At 40.6% G+C, this 20,789-nt stretch overlaps 1 protein-coding gene across 2 annotated transcripts; it reads left to right on the forward strand.

The window, feature by feature from the left end:
• Positions 1-723: 723 nt before the first annotated feature.
• Positions 724-20,475, forward strand: LOC105233317 (dynein axonemal heavy chain 2). Of its 2 annotated transcripts, XM_049454962.1 has the most exons (16): positions 724-966; positions 1,046-1,756; positions 1,821-2,580; positions 4,273-5,362; positions 5,759-5,929; positions 6,055-6,565; positions 6,693-7,077; positions 7,192-7,635; positions 9,188-12,367; positions 12,455-12,653; positions 12,725-15,246; positions 16,657-18,017; positions 18,086-18,190; positions 18,248-19,190; positions 19,253-19,743; positions 19,808-20,475. In XM_049454962.1, the coding sequence occupies exons 1-16, from the start codon at positions 870-872 to the stop codon at positions 20,353-20,355; spliced, it is 13,518 nt and encodes a 4,505-aa protein (XP_049310919.1). In that variant the 5' UTR covers positions 724-869; the 3' UTR covers positions 20,356-20,475. The 2 variants fall into 2 exon arrangements, with proteins under 2 accessions (XP_049310919.1, XP_049310920.1); XM_049454963.1 differs by lacking the exons at positions 724-966; positions 1,046-1,756; positions 1,821-2,580 and adding an exon at positions 2,643-3,184.
• The last annotated feature ends 314 nt before the right edge of the window (positions 20,476-20,789 follow it).

Below are 20,789 nucleotides of genomic sequence, written 5' to 3' on the forward strand. Positions count from 1 at the left end.
AGATAAGCTCGAAACATTTCTTCGATTTATAATAGTCCGACGATCTACCATATATGTACATATTTACGAATATGAGAAAAAAAGGGCTGTGAAAGCTGCCATGTATCCTGCATTTCCTTTCTTGGGAGGGTCAGTTTTATAACCAAACATAACCTCACATTTTAAACTAATATCGTTTATTATAAATCACGTTTTTTAGGCTTGATAAGTAAATTTCGTCTTTAAAGTTACCTTTCCCTTCTTTCTTTTATCATAAGACTTTTAAACTCTGCTTTCTTGTACCTACAGTCATTAACAGCATGATATAGTAGTCCTTACCGTCCCGTGCAGATTAGTTTATTTTCTTAAATCAGTTCCTCGGTTTGACGGCAATCATGTTTCGAGCTCGTAGGTTCGATATACAAGCTTGTCAAAGATTTCCCCAGAAAAAATGAGTCGAGTACAGTTCCTACAAATAAACCGACAAGCTTTCGTAACAGATTGCACACCTTGTCTAGAAAACACAAATTCGAACACAAGAGCTGGCATTGAATATAACCTTACAACAGGAAGTGCATAACTTGTAGGATTTCTACACGTTGGAACCCAACATTCACATATTTTCTTTACGAACAAAAAATCAAAATAATCAATAAGCGATCAGCTGTTTACGTTGCTCTAGGCAACAAATTTAGCAATATTTATTTACAACATTTTGTTTACCAAGCGCTTCTAAGCAACACATATACTCCATTTGAATTCTACTTTGCATTAACAACTCGCTCATGACTGCATGGAAACGCTTGTAAATCTGAGAAAACATTTTCAGAAATTTTCACATTCCAGAACAGTTTTATAAAGTGAATAGACGTGTTTAACAAGTAACCAAAATGGCTCAGGCAGGAAAAGATGCTGGGAAACATATGGACAAAGGAGCCGCAGGCGACACCCTTAGCATGTCGAGCAGCTCTTCCACGGATGATCAAGGTAATTAACACTAATGAATATTTTTGGTAAAAAGACACCAATTTTTATGCGCATATCTTCATTGTACAAATCTATGCAGAGGCTGCGGATAAAAAGAAAAAGGATCTACTACCCACTACGCCAGTTATACCAATACCTGACTATACCGAGGAGGAATTGAATAAGCTCATCATGTATGTCCAGCGCATGACAATGTTATTCGCGTTGGACCATCGTGATTGGTGTGAGGAGACGTTAGTTACCATTAGACGGTGGTTTATGGAGGTTAACTATCCTCTTATGACTATTTTCTATGATCGTAACATCCTTAGCGCTTGTCTTGGATTTCCTCTGGCCCCCGTAGCTGATATTTGCTATTTCGTACGTAAGCAAAATCAGATTTTCACAGTAGACGGTTTCCATGATGAGATATACTTCGGTACGATACAAGAGGACGTTGATGGCTGTTTACTGAAAATTATGCAATATGTATATCAGCCAATATTCCGTAACTACAAGGATTGGAACGACAATATTAAGAGTCGCTTCTGCAGAGCAATGGATAAATTTCTATGTTATCTTACGAGTTTGCATTACAAAATGTCCGGTCTTACAGTGTTATATGTACCTTATGTGGTAAAACAGATTTCACGAGCAGATGTACAGCACGATCGTGAATTCGTTAAAAATCTCGAAGCGATTGTAGTCTATTGGACGACGCAAATTCGTACACTCATAAATGACAAGACACTCATAGCACAACATGATTTCGTGGTGCCGACAGAAGAGTATGAGTTCTGGCTTTATCGATGTAAGCAGTAAAAATATATGATACTCAATATGAAACCAGATGCTGATACCCTTATTTCTTCCAGTTGAAGTATTACAAGGCTTGGACACCCAATTGCAACACGAAGACGTACAACAGATTATTCACGTTTTACGCAATTCACATTCAGTTTATATAAAGCAAGTGGATGAACTCATCGAAGAATGTCACAATGAAATGGAAGAGGCCAAATCGAATATTAAATATCTATTTTTGTTAAATGAGCCTTGCTCACACATTGACCAAGCCGAATCACCAGCTGCAGTGCCAGCGCTCATACCACGAATTGTGAACATCATACGTTACATTTGGTTGAATTCTGAGTTTTATCAACGGCGCGATCTCATCACTGGTCTATTTCGCAATCTCAGTAACCAAATTATCAAGTTCTCATTGGATCAGGTAAATGTTGATAAAGTATTGCAAGGAAACCCACGCTTTGGCATACGTATGGCAAATATGGCAATCGACTGTTGCCTCTCATACAGAGCCATCTACGATTTAATGTCGAAGGAACATGCCACTCTTAAACCGGATATTGGTTGGGATTTGGAAAATGCGATGATCTTTAATCATGTAGACGCATTTATTGAACGTCTCAATGATCTTATTGACATATGTGAATCAATGATCGTATTTGGACGTTTGGATGAAACCGAGGCAATACCAAAGCCAACATTTGGCGGCACTAACGGCGAAGAGTTTGAGAGGACTGCAGAAGGCGTTGAAAAACAATTTATGGTGTTGCTGGATGCTTTGGAACACGACTCTAAGGAACTTATATTGAATGTTAATAAAAATGAATGGTGAGTTACGTCATCAACGTGTACTGAAAACACTCGCACTACAATACATATAAAAGCCTCATTCCCTGATTTGACATAAAGCGAGGAGCATAGGCTTAAAAACGAAGCTCGTTGATTATAAATTCTATAATTACTTTTGGAACCGTACTCCTTGCAAATAATACAAACCGCGGCCTATTACTCAGTATTTGAAATGTTTTGATGCGCCTCAGCCTCATTCTACACGTATGCCCCAGTTCGTTTTTAGCGGTCGTAATAGTAAATGTCAGCCACAGGTACCACGGGAAATTCACACAACCGCTAAGTATATTACGATCATGAAAAATTGTTATAAGAGGATAGTTAACCTCCACAAAGCAACGTCTAATGTGCGTTCTCTCGCACCAGACATGGTGGTCCAATTCAAATATCATAGTCATGCGCTGCACATAATTTTTTTTGTTGTCTACTTTGCTGGGGGAATACTCAGTTTCTAGATGATTTCCAAACGCGGCCACTTCTAGTTTGATTTCCAAGCCCAGTGCAATTACGTTAACTCGCAGGAGAAGTACCATATATACTGTGACCATTGAAGCTCTTTGATAAGTTTATTTCAACACCGGAGGTAAGACATTTATACAGATATCCGACTTCACTCTGTTTAGTTTAATGACAATAGTTGATAAAATAGGTTAAAACCGTTTTTTAGTCCTAACAAACCCGTTCCTATGAGCATATTTTCGCTGTGGCGGCGGTAAAGGTGGGAATCGGTACGTTGCTATCATTGAATATCACGTGTTCCTTTAATTGGTGCAGATTTTCTAAAATTTCAAAACACATCGGCATTAGATTTCAGGGGTCCCGTCAACGTTTTTCCCTCCTTAAAAACTTTCGTATAAATAAATTTTCAGTAAAATCCAACCAACGGAGGCCACTCCTGGTCCTACCGTTTGGAACAATTCGGCTTCTTCGGGGCAAGTTCGCGGGTAAAATCCCCCCTTTCGACTATTCCCTGGTTATTGGTGAGTTTCATCGACCTTTTCAGAAAAGGAAAAAAAGTCCGGGGCCACATCTGGGCTGTAGGGCGGCTGCGGACGCGTTGGGATGCCGGCCTTGATTAGGTAGCAATACACAAGAAAGGTGGTGTGAGCCGGGATTTGTCGTGATGCAACTTCGAATCGGCTGCGATGTTTTGTCGGACCCGATTGACCCTTCGTTTGAGTCTCTTGAGAACTTCCACGTAAAACTTGACCTTGATGTCAAAAAAGGAAATGAGCATCGTTTTCACTTTGGGCCCTTCAATAGGCTTGGTGCCACCGAAACACGCCACTTTTTTCCAAAGCAACATCTGGGCAAGCCTACTTGATCTGATCATACCACGTACGTCTCTGTCGCGAATTTACAGAGTTCCACACAGAATTTAATCGCGTACCCTTTCTCTAACGAACGCTGCATTTTCGGCTTACACCACTCATAGAACAACGTCGCGCGAAAATGTTTTCCCTAACTCTCCAGGTGCTCGGAGACTACTTATCAGTCGCTCGTTTGTTAGCTAAGAACGCCCTCTACCGAATCCAGTCGGTGCACGCACGGTCCAAAGTACAGACGCGGCTGAAGAAAACCGGTCCTATTACTTTCCGGACAAATCCTTTATAATATATATAGTTACTAATTTTCTTGTTTTCATATTATTCAAATAATGTTCTCTTGCAGGTATGAAGAGGTACTAAAATATCGTCGCACCGTGCAGAGTTTTGAAGAGACCATTCAACGATTAATGTCTAACGTTTTTCAACGCATCTGCAACATCGAGGAGGGTTTGGAGGTACTGAATGTTACGCTATTCTATTCCTATCGCGCTAGCATACGTAAGACCTTCCTGCGACAAGTAAGCGATGTCTGGATAATGTTCGATAAAGAAATGTCCGATACAACCAAAATGCTAATGGAACGTGTGAAACTGCATGAATCTTGGTTGCCTTATTATGTTTCGCGTGCCATCGGCTATCGCATTAATCTCGAACGCTTGCAGTGGCTGCGCGATCGCCTCAATACATCCGAGTGGATGCCAGTTGTGCCCGAAGCAAAAATAGTACTTGATAAATTTGAGAACCTCAAAAAAGAGTACACCAAGGAGATCAAAAAAGCTTTCGATGATTGGGTAAATAATTGCAGTAGTCCCACACTCGAGAGTCGTTTGGAGCGTACTTTGCTCATACGCAGCAAGGTTAAGCGCGGCTTGATCGAATGTAATATGGATCGCTCGATACTGAGCATATGCGAGCAAGCGCGTCATTTTGATAACCTTGGATTTCAAATACCACCACTAATACGAAAGGTGTACGATCGTTATAGCACGCTGCAATTTGTCTACAACAGTGTCCTTACCGTATGCTTGGACTACAATCGCATACTTGCCGCACTCTCGGAACAAGAGCGCACACTCTTTCGTGCACTAATACATGCATGCGATCGTAAAATTGCACCTGGCTTGTTTAAGCTTACTTGGAGTGGTGAGTTAAGTGACGCTTATATAGCTGACTGTGCCAAGCACACTAAAAAGCTGCAGGACTCTTTGGATATTTATAAACGCGCTAACCGCCAGATTGCGAAGACATGCGAGAAAATCTGCGATACAGCTCTAATAAAGGTAGCGCTAAGCGGTGCAGTAGAATTGCCAGTTTTCGAGTTGTCATTGGCGGCCTCTACACGTAAAGCAACAAACATTATTATAGGGCACTATGAAACGATTGTGGATTTGTTATTTGCGGTATTCCAGGAGTTCCAACCTGTTTTGGATGAGGTGAGTCCGCAGCAAACTGAAACTTTTCAAGCTCTTAGATACCGCTCATTTGGAACCCAGTACCTATAGTTGACATTTTACCGCAAATATCGATCAATGTGTGAGACATATTATTGAAGTTAAGAGATAATTCTTTTCTGATAATAGTATGTCTCAATATCAAAAATCGGTCGTATATGGCCAATACTTCCTTTGGGTCCCATACACGTAATATTTTTTTTCGAACTTTTGGGTGAGATCTTGTTTCTCGTGTAAAGGTCTAGGCCCTAGACTATTATAACTAACAAGCCGTATGAAATGTTTGGTTATACCCGAACTTAGTTCCTCCTTACTTGCTCTCGTTTTAAGATCATTTCAATTATTATTGTCTAAATATAAGTATTCTTTGACTTCTAGATGGAAAGCGAGTGGTATGAGTATATTATACAATTCGACGCTATGCTAAATGCTGCGCTTATGACCTGTGCCCGTAACTCTTTGCTCAACGTGTACAATCTGGTGCGGTCCGAAGGTGACATACTACCATCGCCTATACTCATATTGGAAGCAGATATTGTTGGTGGCAAGGTAAGTGAAAAATTGAGATCTTTTTCTGGTATTTATTGCAGAGCTATACTATATAAGTATTAAAGTATATTAGTACACATGCACAATTTGATTTCGCTTCTGCTTGCATCTGCATCCTTCATTAGATACAACTCAACCCCAATATGAAAGACATCATGCAGCTATTCTCTGGTATATTCGAACGTGTTAGCACAAGTCTGGCGATTTTTCCTAGACTCACCGCAAAACTGAAATTGCCAAAGGAATATCAACAACCGTTATTTTCTGTAACTTTTGCGAATGATTTAGAAGCCAAGGAAATACAATCATCACTCGAATACGAAGTAAAATATAATGAAGAAGAGATCGAAACATTTTTAATGGGTTGGCGCTATTATAAAGATATTTGGGAAAAAACAGAATTGGAATTCACTAAAAACATACTATCAACCGATCAAAAATCTTATGTTTTTGAGCAGAGTATTGAATACTATAGCAGTTTGGCTGATGAAATCGGCATGAAAGATTCCATAGTGAATGTGTACTTTATATTGGTTAATCAGAACTTTCTTAAGAACACGCTCATGGATTATATTGAAAAGTGGCAAATGTTAAATATAAAACTGCTGCTGCGACGTGCCACAACTAAAATCAATGGTGAGTACAACACGAAAACTTTCTGAACACACAATGTTGGCTTAACTCAAATATCTGTGTTCAAAATGCTGTGAAATCAAAAAACTTTTATACTTATGAGTTTCTTATTCATTTGCAATCTTTAAAGGTGTTTACCGTTACATGCGTAAGAATGGCGATCGCATACAGATCATACCACGTAATCTTAAAGAAGCACGCGAGGCAACTGAACTCTATGAATTTCTATTCAGCGATGCGCCACGTAAACAAGCGGAGTTCCCTGCAATGCTCAGTCTATTTAAGCTACTCGATTATTATCTGGTTGAAATACCCGAAAGCACACGCAAGCTTGTCAATAATCTGGAGACAGAGTGGGATGCGTATTTGAAAATTTTATTGCATTCCAGTGATATGCTGGAAATGACACGAGAGGAATTCAAAAAGACATTGCTGCGACAAGCAGAAAAATTCAAGACAGTCATGAAAGAGTTTTTGGGAGATTTCTTGATGAAGTTACCAACCTCTGCACACACGTAAAAATCATATCAATTATAATTAATTAACACCAAATCCTTATTTTCATTTCCTTCACATAACATCCTTATTTTTCTTTCCCCAATCCTTCCTAACCTTTTTTCCTTCCATAGCAAACCGAAAATCGCACTTAAATACTTACGAATTATTGAAAATAAAGTTAGAGATTGTTTTAATTTCGAACAGAGTTTAACTAACGATTTAAGCACATTTCATATAAATCAGCCGGATAATATGGATTTAAAGAAATTAGAGAATGAATTAGCAGTTGTTAAAAGTATTTGGGAGCTCATACTTGAATGGCAGACTGCCTGGGATGAGTGGCGTAGAGCCAATTTTTGGCAAATTAATATCGATGTAATGGAAGAAACAGCCATTAATCTGTACAAAGAGTTCAATACCTTAAATAAACGGTACATCGATCGCGATTGGGAGATGTTACAAGTAACAACCAAAACGGTGGATAGTTTCCGACGTACACTGCCCTTAATAACGGCGCTCAAGAACCCATGCATGCGAAAGCGGCACTGGGATAATGTGCGAGACACCGTTGGAGTGTAAATATATATGAAAAAAGTGCAATCATATTGAAGGGGTCCAAAATGGAAGGGGTAAAGTCCGTATTTTCAAATATAGAATTTTTAAGAAGAGTTTCAGCAGCTAAGTGCATGAAACGATAAATCGATCTATGAAACACAAAAAGTTAAAGTCGGGTTCTTGAGGGAATCCAATTTGAATTAAAAAAAAAAAAGGGAATGAGTAAGTAAGGATTGAATTAAAATTTGGATAAGGTATCCCTAAAACTATAAAGCAATGAAAAAATATATTTTTCGACAAATCTCTAGACATTAATAGCAAAAAAAAATTGTGTATCAAAAATTTTCACTAATTTGAACTACTTTTTATACTCTCGCAACAATGTTGCTAAGGAGAGTATTATAGTTTGTTCACATAACGGTTGTTTGTAAGTCCTAAAACTAAAAGAGTCAGATATAGGGTTATATATACCAAAGTGATCAGGGTGAGGAGTAGAGTTGAAATCCGGATGTCTGTCTGTCCGTCCGTCTGTCCGTCCGTCTGTCCGTGCAAGCTGTAACTTGAGTAAAAATTGAGATATCATGATGAAACTTGGTGCACGTATTTCTTGGCTCTATAAGAAGGTTAAGTTCGAAGATGGGTAAAATCGACCCACTGCCACGCCCACAAAATGGCGGAAACCGAAAACCTATAAAGTGTCATAACTAAGCCATAAATAAAGATATTAAAGTGAAATTTGGCACAAACCATCGCATTAGGGAGGGGCATATTTTAATCTAATTTTTTTGGAAAAGTGGGCGTGGCCCCGCCCCCTACTAAGGTTTTTGTACATATCTCGGAAACTACTATAGCTATGTCAACCAAACTCTATAGAGTCGTTTCCTTCCGGCATTTCCATATACAGTTCAAAAATGGAAGAAATCGGATAATAACCACGCCCACCTCCCGTATTAAGGTTATGTTGAAAATCACTTAAAGTGCGTTAACCGACTAACCAAAAACGTCAGAAACACTAAATTTTACGGAAGAAATGGCAGAAGGAAGCTGCACCCAGGCTTTTTTTAAAAATTGAAAATGGGCGTGGCGTCGCCTACTTATGGACCAAAAACCATATCTCAGGAAGTACTCGACCGATCTCAATGAAATTTGGTATATAATATAACACCTTGATGATATGTACGAAATATGGGCGAAATCGGTTAACAACCACGCCTTCTTCCGATATAACGCTATTTTGAATTCCATCTGATTCTCTGTATAATGCAATATATATTAGGAACCAAAATAAACAAATATGTAAATAACGGATAATGAAGTCTCGATTATCACTTTATCATGCGAGAGTATAAAATGTTCGGTGACACCCGAACTTAGCCCTTCCTTACTTTTTTTAAGGTGTTTTTGTAGGCACTAGCCATACTATTTCGATCCCAACACTTCGTTGTAGTTTCGCTCGTGCTATTTGCCACTTTAACTACTCTCAGCTACCTGAGATTTGATTTGATATCCCTTCAATGTGATTGTGCAGTCTCTGCTAAAAGAACTCACTTATACAATAGATTTCCAATTTAGATATTTCGATGAAAACTCCAAAAAGTTCACACTAGAACTTATCATAAACCTGGATTTTCAAGCCTATTCTGAAGAGATTCAAGATATCTCCAATGCCGCCACAATGGAACTGCAAATTGAAAATGGTATCAAGAACATTGCAAGCATTTGGCGCAAACAATCTTTCGAAATGGCCTTCTATAGGGATGGCATATATCGTATTAAGAATGTAGACGATTGTATGCAACTACTTGAAGATCATATGGTACAGATATCGGCTATGAAATCCACACGGTTTGTGGAACCGTTCATTGAGGTTGTTGATTATTGGGAGAAGACGCTCTCATATGTGGCGGAGACAATCGAAATGGCTTTAAATGTACAGCGCCAGTGGTTGTACTTGGAAAACATATTTGCTGGCGAAGACATACGCAAACAATTGCCGAACGAGGCGAAACGTTTTGTGGGCCTAACGGATGAATTTCGTATGATATCTTCAAAAATGTTCAACGCCAAGTCGGCCGTACGGGCAACGCATCTACGCAAACCGCCATTTTTGCTGGAACGATTCAACAAAATGGACGAACGTTTGGAGCTCATACAACGTGCTTTAGAAATATATCTGGAATCGAAACGACAATTATTTCCACGTTTCTATTTCATTTCCAATGATGATTTATTGGAGATTTTGGGTAATGCCAAACGGCCAGACTTGGTACAACCGCATTTGAAAAAACTCTTCGATAATTTGTACAAATTGGAGTTGAAACGTGTTGGCAAAACAATGAGCCGATTTCAGGCGATGGGCATGTATTCGGACGATGGTGAATACGTAGAATTTCTCAATGTATTGTATATAGAAGGTGCCTCTGAGAAGTGGTTAAATGTAGTGGAGGATTTCATGTTAGCCGTTATGAAAGAGAAACTCAAGCAAACAAGAGCCTCTCTGAAGAAACTGATTAGTAATCGCGAGCAGTGGTTATCGCTATGGCCGGGCCAAATGTTGCTCACGACTTGTCAAATCCAATGGACAACCGAATGCACACGCAGTCTTATACATTGCAAAATGGTCGATCAAAAGAAACCGCTCCGCAAATTAAAACGCAAACAAAATAAAGTTTTAGCTAAACTGTCGGAGTTAAGCCGTAAGGAGCTTACAAAAATTATGCGTCTCAAGGTCAACACATTGATCACCATTGAAATTCATGGACGTGATGTCATCGATCGCATGTATAAGGTGAACTGCAAGGACGTCAGCCACTTTGAGTGGTTCTCACAACTGCGCTTCTATTGGCATCGCGAGTCTGAGCTCTGCGTTATCCGGCAAACAAATACAGAGCATTGGTATGCTTATGAGTATACCGGTAACTCAGGACGTCTAGTTATAACACCACTCACTGATCGTTGCTACATAACATTAACGACGGCATTGCATTTACATCGCGGTGGCAGTCCCAAAGGTCCTGCTGGCACTGGCAAAACAGAGACCGTGAAGGATTTGGGTAAAGCCTTAGGTATGTGGGTGATTGTCACGAATTGTTCCGAGGGCTTAGATTACAAGAGCATCGGCAAGAACTTCTCTGGCTTAGCACAAACAGGCGCTTGGGGCTGTTTCGATGAATTTAATCGTATTAACATCGAAGTATTGTCTGTAGTTGCACAACAAATTTTATCCATCATGTCGGCGCTTTCAGCCAAACTAACCGAGTTCAACTTTGAGGGTATCGTAATCAAGCTAAAACATACTGTTGGACTCTTTATTACCATGAATCCCGGTTATGCCGGCCGCACCGAACTCCCCGATAATCTGAAATCAATGTTTCGCCCAATAGCCATGATGGTGCCAGATAACGCCATAATAGCAGAAAATTTGCTCTTCTCCGATGGTTTTTCAAACACTCGCAGTTTGGCGCGCAAAGTTTTCACACTGTACGAACTAGCCAAACAACAACTATCGAAACAGTATCACTATGATTTCGGCTTGCGTTCAATGGTGGCGTTATTGCGTTACGCTGGCCGAAAGCGTCGTCAATTGCCGAACACCAACGAGGAGGAAATCGTTTATTTGGCTATGCGTGATATGAATGTGGCGCGTTTGACTGCCAACGATTTGCCACTTTTCAATGGCATTATGTCCGATATCTTCCCCGGTGTTACTTTACCTGTTATTGACTATAGTGACTTCAAGACCGCGATTGAAGATGACTTGAAAAGCAACGGCTTACAGCTTATACCCATTGCCATCAAGAAGATTATAGAATTGTACGAAACGAAAAATTCAAGACACTCCTCCATGATTATTGGCAATACAGGCACCGCGAAGTCGGTCACTTGGAAGTGCTTACAAGGTGCCTTCGGACGTATGAACGCCAATAAGCATCCCGGCTGGGAGGCAGTCATAGTGCATCCGGTTAATCCAAAGGCGCTCAATTTAGCCGAACTTTACGGCGAGTATAATTTAGCGACCGGCGAATGGTTGGACGGCGTACTCAGTTCGATTATGCGTGTCATATGCGCCGATGAAGATCTCACACAGAAATGGTTGCTATTCGACGGCCCGGTCGATGCAGTCTGGATAGAGAATATGAATTCAGTTATGGATGATAACAAAATTTTAACTTTAGTAAATAGCGAGCGCATAACAATGCCGGCACAGGTTTCGCTGCTATTCGAAGTAGCCGATTTGGCTGTGGCCTCACCAGCAACAGTTTCGCGCTGTGGAATGGTTTACAATGATTACAACGACTGGGGTTGGCGTCCGTACGTAAACTCGTGGTTAGCTCGTCAAAAGCTTCCCGAATATGTAAAACTTGTGCGCGAATATTTTGATCAATATTTGGATAAAGTGTTGGATTTTAAGCGGCTACGTTGCAAAGAAATTGTCAAAACAAATCAATTGAATGTAGTTATATCAATGTGCAAACTACTCGAGGCTTTCGCAACCAAGCAGAATGGTATTGCACCCGGTAATATGGATGTTTTAGAAACAATGAGCAAGCTCTGGTTTCTGTTCTCGCTAATTTGGTCGGTGTGTGCTACGGTCGATGAAGATAGCCGCAACCGAGTGGATACTTTTATAAGAGAGATTGATAGCTCGTTCCCAATTAAAGATACGGTTTATGACTATTACGTCGATCCGGCGCATGGTACACTTATGCCTTGGGAGAGCATGCTTTCAGACTCGTGGAAGTATGATGAAAAGTAAGTGAGAATAACTAAGCCTAGTTGGAATCTAAATATTTTTATTAGGCAAATTGAGTACATTTCATTTGATTTTTTCTATTTCAGTCTTCCATTCTATAAAATAATTGTGCCGACTGTGGATACTGTACGCTATGAATATCTAGTGTCCAAACTACTGCAAGAAGAACATCCGGTAATGTTGGTTGGTAATGTGGGTACCGGCAAAACTTCCACCGCAGTCAGCGTTATGGACTCTTGTGACAAAACTAAATATACCGTGCTTTCTATAAACATATCCGCACAGGTAAATGAGAACCAATTCTTAATTAACTTATAGACAACAGCTAACCTCCACTTTCAAAATTCAATTCGTAGACCACAGCCGCTGGACTGCAGGAATCAATTGAAAATCGCACCGAGAAACGTACAAAGACCTTCTTTGTACCGATTGGTGGCAAACGTATGATTTGTTTCATGGACGATTTTAATATGCCCGCAAAGGACACTTACGGCTCCCAGCCACCGCTGGAACTTATACGACAATGGATAGATTATAAATATTGGTTCAATAGACGTAATCAACAGAAGATTTATGTGCAGAATACGTTGCTAATGGCAGCTATGGGTCCACCAGGTGGCGGTCGCCAAGTGATATCGCCACGTACCCAAAGTCGTTTCGTCGTAATCAATATGACCTTCCCTACGGAAGCCACCATTATGCGCATCTTCGGCACTATGTTGCGACAGAAGCTAATACCATTCGCCAATGATATACGTGAGGTAGCTTTGAAGATCACTTCCAGCACCATAGATCTATATAATGCGGTAGTTACACGCATGCTACCAACACCAGCCAAGTCTCACTATTTATTCAATTTGCGCGACATATCGAAAATATTCCAAGGTCTACTACGCGGCCATCATGAGGCACAAACGAAACGCGCAAGCTTTTTGCGTCTGTGGGTACACGAGGCTTTTCGTGTCTTTAGCGATCGTCTAATCGACGATTTAGATCAGGGTTGGTTTATGAACGAGGTGAATAACATACTCGGCAAATATATGGAAATCACATTTCACAGTCTGTGCCCCAACAAAATTGTACCCATATTTGGTGACTTCATGAGCAATCAAGGTTACTACGAAGATCTGGCTTTTGAAGATCTTCGAAAATATATCAATCGTCAAATGGAGGAATACAACAACTTCCCGGGCATGGCACGCATGAATTTGGTATTCTTCAAGGAAGCTATAGAGCATGTAACGCGTGCTGTACGTGTTATCTCACAGCCTCGTGGTCATGTACTCAACATTGGTATAGGCGGTTCTGGTAGGCAGGCACTTGTCCGACTGGCTGCTTTTATTTGCGAATTCGGTACTTTTTCTATTGAAGTCACAAAAAAGTACAAAACCAACGAATTTAAGGAAGATCTGAAGAATTTGTACAAAGTCACAGGCATCAAACAGCGTGGTACCGTATTCCTCTTCAGTAACGAACAAGTGGCGGAAAGTGCGTTCCTAGAAATACTTAACAATATGTTGAGCACAGGAGAGGCAAATCTCTTCAAATCCGATGAATTTGAAGAGCTAAAGACGGAATTGGAACGACCAGCTAAGAAGGCGGGCATACAATTCACAACCGAGTCCTTGTACAACTTCTTCATGCAAAATGTACGCGAAAATATGCACGTGTCACTGGCAATGAGTCCGATTGGCGAGGATTTTCGCAGTTATATACGACAATATCCAGCTTTGATTAATAATACTTCACCGAACTGGTTCCGTCTGTGGCCGCAAGAGGCGCTATTGGAGGTGGCACAAAAGTTTTTAATGGGATTTCAAATAAATGTTGCAGTGCCAGGCAAAGAAGATGAAAAACATAGGGACAGTTTGGTGCAGACTACTGAAGACCGTTTGCAGAAGGCAGTAGCATACGTATTCTCGGTAATACATTCTAGTGTGGCACAGATGTCGGTGCAGATGCTGGCGGAAGTTAAGCGGCACAATTATGTCACATCGCCCAACTATCTAGAATTGGTGAGCGGTTTTAAGGCACTGCTAGAGAGTAAACGCTACGAAGTTTCCTCAAGCGCCAATAAACTACGAAATGGACTTTCAAAAATTCAAGAAACTCAAGAGAAGGTATCAGTCATGTCGGAAGAGTTGAAAATAAGCTCGGAACAAGTGAAAATCTTAGCTAAGGAATGTGAAGAATTTATTGCAATTATAGAGATACAAAAGGCCGAGGCTACGGAGCAAAAGGAAAAAGTCGATGCAGAGGCCATAGTTATAAGGCAAGAAGAAGTTGTTTGTTTAGAGTTAGCGGCAACAGCGCAGGCTGATTTGGACGTTGTTATGCCAATGATTGATGCTGCCATTAAGGCCTTAGATGCATTAAGTAAGAAAGATGTGGCCGAAGTTAAGTCATACGGACGTCCGCCAATGAAAATTGAAAAAGTTATGGAAGCGGTTTTGATACTACTGGGCAAAGAGCCTACTTGGGAGAACGCAAAAAAAGTGCTCGGCGATGTTAACTTTTTGAATGATTTGAAGAATTTCGATCGTGATCATGTCACCGATAAGACCTTAAAAAGAATTGGTCTATATACCAAAAATCCAGAGTTAGAACCGGATAAAGTGGCGATAGTATCGGTGGCCTGCAAGTCACTTATGCAGTGGATTATGGCTATTGAAAATTACGCTAAAGTATATCGCATCGTGGCACCAAAGCAGGAGAAGTTGGACAATGCGATGCGTTCGCTGGCTGAGAAGCAGGCAATGTTGGCCGCGGCTATGAAGAAATTAGAAGAACTTAATGCCGCCATTGCCGAACTATATCGTCAATTAAACGAGAAGACAGAGCTACTCAATGAACTGCGTATAAAAGAGGAAAAGTTGAGGTAATTCATAATCCATATTAGTTAAAGACCTTTCAGTGCACCAAAACTAATCCACCTCTGTAAGAAATCTTCATAGACTTAGTGCCTTCAATATAGTGAAAATATAGAGATTTCCATTTAGTCGACTTAAATTTTTTAGGACTTTACTAGAACAAAAGCAGGATTTATATGCTCAAGTTTGAACTTGGATCTGAAGGGTCAAAGGTATATTTGCTCATCATTGATACAAGGTATAATAGATTTGTTCACCCAACGGTTATTTTGATCACTTTAAACTAATCGAGTTATATATGAAGATGAAATTCTACTCACGGAGAGAAATCCGGTGTCCGTCCGTCTGTGCAAGCTGTAACTTAAGTAAAAATTGAGATATCTTAATGAGACCTCGGACACATTTGTATTTCTCGGCACCATAAGATTGTTGGTATTGCAGATGGGCGTAATTGAACCCCTGCCACGCCCTCAAAGTACCATTAAGAGAAAACTTATAAAGTGCCATAACTAAGTACAAAATTACTATAAACAACTCTAGATTGGCAAGGCTATCATAACAAATTTTCAAAAAGTGGGCGTTGCCCGCCCTCTAATTGGTTTAATGTAAATATCTCCTAAAACACTTAAGCTACAAATATCAACTTCGCCCAAGAGAAATCCCTTAAGCACCTCTATACACACTGTAAAAAGGTTGAAATCGAAAGAGAAGCCCTTCTACTACCCACATAAGTACTGCTCATAATTAAATACGACAGAGACACAAAATTTTACACCAGAGACTGTAAGGGAGGGCTTTTTAAGAGCGGATGTAAAAATTGGAAGATGGGCGTGGCACCACCCATATCACAGAACCTGCTCGACCGATTTCAACCAAATTTGGTAGATGACATTCACCTCGAATTTTTATGCAAGAGTGAACAGTTAATTAGCGAAATCGGAAAAATATTTGCACAAATCCAACAAAAAACAGTCCAAACCCCTAGGACCCGAATATTTGAACCCCAATACCTGCAGTTGACTCTTTACGGTTCGATGTAAGATGTATAATTGAAATTCTAAGAATAATCTTTTCCTGGCAATGATATGTCTATGGGTCCAAAATGGGTTAAATCGGGACACATACCCACATACCTAATCCAATGACAGCTGATTGACGTTTTACACCTTAAGGTAATTCCTTTGCTTTGATTCCTGCACCCAAACTTAGCCCTTCCTTACTCGTTATGACAAACTTTTCTCTAGATAAACGATCCAAACCGCTTTTACTATGGCAACCGCTGTCGAATGGTCTAAAACTAAGTTATAAGATAAACAATTTTTTATGGAGAAGAATCAGGGATGCCTGACCGCCCAAACCAGTTATTATAAATTAACTATATCTTTAAACATAAATTATACTAATTGTATTCGCTTTAGAAAACAACTGGAACGTGCCATCATTTTGGTGGAATCTCTGTCTGGCGAGCGTGAACGTTGGATTGAGACTGTCGCCTTACTGGATATAGCATTCGAAAAGTTGCCTGGCGATTGCCTGCTATCGACTGCATTCACATCATACCTCGGCCCTTTCGATACCAAGTATCGCGAGATTCTCGTTGAGAACTGGGTCGGCTTGATTGTGTCAAATCAAATTCCCTGCACTGATGAAATGAAAATAACGCTTTTCCTCAGTGATGCCGTAACCATACGTGAGTGGAATATACAAGGCTTGCCTGCCGACGACTTTAGCACTGAAAATGGTGTCATTGTTATGGGTGGCCAACGGTGGCCGCTCATTATCGATCCCCAATCACAAGCTAATACTTGGATCAAAAACTATGAAGCCAATAATGATTTAAAAGTTATTGATTTCTCACAAACGGACTATCTGCGCTCTTTGGAGCGTGCAATGTCAGCCGGAAACCCGGTATTATTGCAAAATGTAGGCGAGGCTTTGGATCAGGCTATAAATCCGATACTGCGCAAAAGTTTCACCATGCAGAGCGGCCAGAAATTGATCAAATTCAATGATAAATATATAACTTATAATGATAACTTCAAACTGTATATAACCACCAAAATCACAAATCCACATTACCCACCGGAAATTTCGTCAAAAACGACGATAGTAAATTTCGCCGTGAAGCAAGATGGTTTGCAGGCACAACTCTTGGGCATCATCGTGCGTAAGGAAAAGCCGGCATTAGAAGAGCAAAAGGATGAATTAGTATTGACGATCGCACGCAACAAACGCACACTCATCGATTTGGACAATGAGATTTTGCGTCTGTTGAACGAAAGTCGTGGTTCACTGCTAGAGGATGACGAGCTATTCGCCACACTGCAAAAATCTCGTCAAACATCAGTGCTCGTAAAGGAGTCCTTGGCCACCGCTGAAGTTACGGAGATCGAAATCGACGCCGCGCGCCAAGAATACCAACCTGCGGCCGAACGCGCAGCCGTACTATTCTTTGTACTCATGGATATGTCCAAAATCGATCCGATGTATGAATTCTCACTGGCCGCTTACATCTTACTCTTCATACAGTCAATTGAACGTAGCCCAAAGCATCAGATCGTATACGAACGTATACAGAACATAAACGATTATCATACTTATTCGGTATATAAAAACACTTGCCGCGGCTTATTCGAAATACACAAATTACTCTTCTCCATACACATGACGGCGAAAATCTTGGAGTGTGCCGGCAAACTAGTGGAAGCGGAGTATGATTTTATACTCAAAGGCGGTATCGTGCTGGATAAGCAAAATCAAGCGCCTAATCCAAGTCCCAGTGAGTCACAAATTTCTACTGTCTGCTAGTTTAGCGTACGTATGATATGAATCTAATTTTCATTACAGACTGGATTAGTGAACAGGCTTGGGATAATATAACGGAGCTAGACAAAGTCGCAGGCTTTCACGGTATAATTGACTCGTTTGAACAAAATCCGAAATTATGGCAGAGTAAGTATTCAAACCCATAATCTTAATATTTAACGAAATTAATCACAATAACTTTAGTGTGGTATGCCACAACCACGCCCGAGAGCGAAGATCTTGTCGGCGAGTGGAACGACAAATTGACTGACTTCGAGAAAATATGTGTCGTTCGTTGCTTACGACCCGATCGCATCTCTTTCTGTCTCACCCAATTCATTATCAATACACTTGGACCGCGTTTTGTGGAACCGCCCGTTTTGGATTTGAAAGCTGCCTTCGACGAATCCATATCACAAACTCCGCTTATTTTTGTGCTTTCGCCTGGCGTGGATCCCACACAATCACTCATCACACTAGCCGAACAATGCAGAATGTCTCAACGCATGTTCTCACTCAGTTTGGGACAAGGACAGGCGCCAGTTGCTACGAAAATGATCATGGACGGTGTACGTGATGGCAACTGGGTGTTTTTGGCTAATTGCCATCTTTCTTTAAGTTGGATGCCCACATTGGACAAAATCATTGCCACCATGCAAACTATGAAACTACATAAACGCTTTCGTTTATGGTTAAGCTCAAGTCCACATCCCGAATTTCCGATCTCTATACTACAATCAAGTATAAAAATGACCACAGAACCACCGCGTGGCATAAAAGCGAACATGCGTCGTCTATATAATAATATAAACGAACAGAACTTCGAGACGGTTGATGAAACGGGCAAATATAAAAAGCTTTTATTCGCATTATGCTTCTTCCATACGGTCTTGCTGGAGCGAAAGAAGTTTTTGCAACTTGGTTGGAATGTTATATACAGTTTTAACGACTCCGATTTTGAAGTATCCGATGTGCTGTTGGCTTTGTATTTGAATGAGTATGAAGAAACACCTTGGGGCGCACTGAAGTATCTTATAGCTGGCATCAATTATGGCGGACATGTGACCGACGATTGGGATCGTCGTTTGCTCACAACATATATAAACCAGTTCTATTGTGACGCCGCTTTAACTACACACAAATTTCGGTAATTGAAATATCTAATTTAGTAATTTTTCATAGATATCAGATATATGATCATATTTACAGTCTCTCAACGCTCACAAATTATTTCATACCCGCTGATGGCGACCTGCAATCGTATATTGATCAGATACACCAATTTCCCAACTTTGACAAACCAGAAGCTTTCGGTCAACACCCCAATGCAGATATTGCCTCGCTGATCGGTGAGACGCGTCTGCTTTTTGAGACCCTCATGTCAATGCAAGTGCAGACCACCACTTCGGTAGGCGAAGGTATGGAAACGAAGGTTTTGCGTTTAGCCAAAGACATATTTGCCAGCACTCCAGACGAAATAAATTACGAGCAAACCGCAAAGTTGATCGGCATTAATCGTTCACCACTCGAAGTAGTGCTGCTGCAGGAAATAGAGCGTTACAACTTTCTGCTGAGCAGAATGAAAGTACATATGCGAGATTTGCAGCGTGGCATAAAAGGACTTGTCGTGATGAGCACCGAACTAGAAGATATTTATCAATCGGTTTATGAAGGTCGTGTACCAGCCGTGTGGCTAAAATGTATGTACCTCTACTATTAACTTTGTCTGCGTTTCTTCAGCTAATGATGCATCAACCTGTACAGCTTATCCATCTTTAAAACCACTGGCTGCGTGGTCACGCGATCTCATTCTACGCATCGAACATTTCTCACAGTGGGCTAAAACGCTCAAACAACCAATGTTATTTTGGTTGGCAGCGTATACTTTTCCCACCGGCTTTCTTACAGCAGTGCTGCAGACATCAGCACGCGCCACCCGCACGCCTATCGACGAGCTGTCATGGGACTTCTTTGTATTCATCGAGGATGATGCGGCCGCAGCGCGCATAGTGCGCGAAGGTGGAGGTGTCTATGTGCGCAATCTATTTTTGGAAGGTGCCGGTTGGTTGCGCAAGTTGCAATGTCTGCAGGATCCACAACCCATGGAGTTGATATCCCCAATGCCCGTCATACACTTTAAGCCAGTCGAGAATTTGAAGAAGAAAACTCGTGGTGTTTACCAGTGTCCAGCGTATTATTATCCAGAGCGTGCGGGTTCCTTCATTATCGCTGTGGACTTGAAATCCGGTAATGAAAAGGCCGACTACTGGATCAAACGTGGCACTGCTCTCTTACTTAGTCTTAGTGTGTAATCAACGCAAGGTCTGGCTCTACTGTTGCCCAATCCATTCGTTCTAATTAATTTGTTATTTTATATAATTTGTTGAACACCTTTAAGCTAATAAACGCAGATATTTTAAAAATATAAACGACATGTAAGCAAAACATTAGCGGCTTGCACGCGCCACACATGCCTGCACAAAGCGCCACGGTAATTAAGTAATTACTGATAATTGCGAATAATTATCGAGCACACGCATTGCAGCGTTACATTAACTGATTGGCTTAAATGCTATGTTGACTTCGTGGCTCTCACTAAATAGCAGTTATACACACAGTGACGCGAAGTTGCAGCGAAATATTTTGGATATTTTTTATAAATTCGGTACAAGGATGGTAAAATAATATAAAATTGATCACGTGTTCATAAAAATAAATGTTTAACGGTATTTAAACTTAAGCACAT

The sequence above is a fragment of the Bactrocera dorsalis genome, chromosome 4, assembly GCF_023373825.1.
Source record: "Bactrocera dorsalis isolate Fly_Bdor chromosome 4, ASM2337382v1, whole genome shotgun sequence".
NCBI classification, from domain to species: Eukaryota; Metazoa; Arthropoda; class Insecta; order Diptera; family Tephritidae; genus Bactrocera; species Bactrocera dorsalis.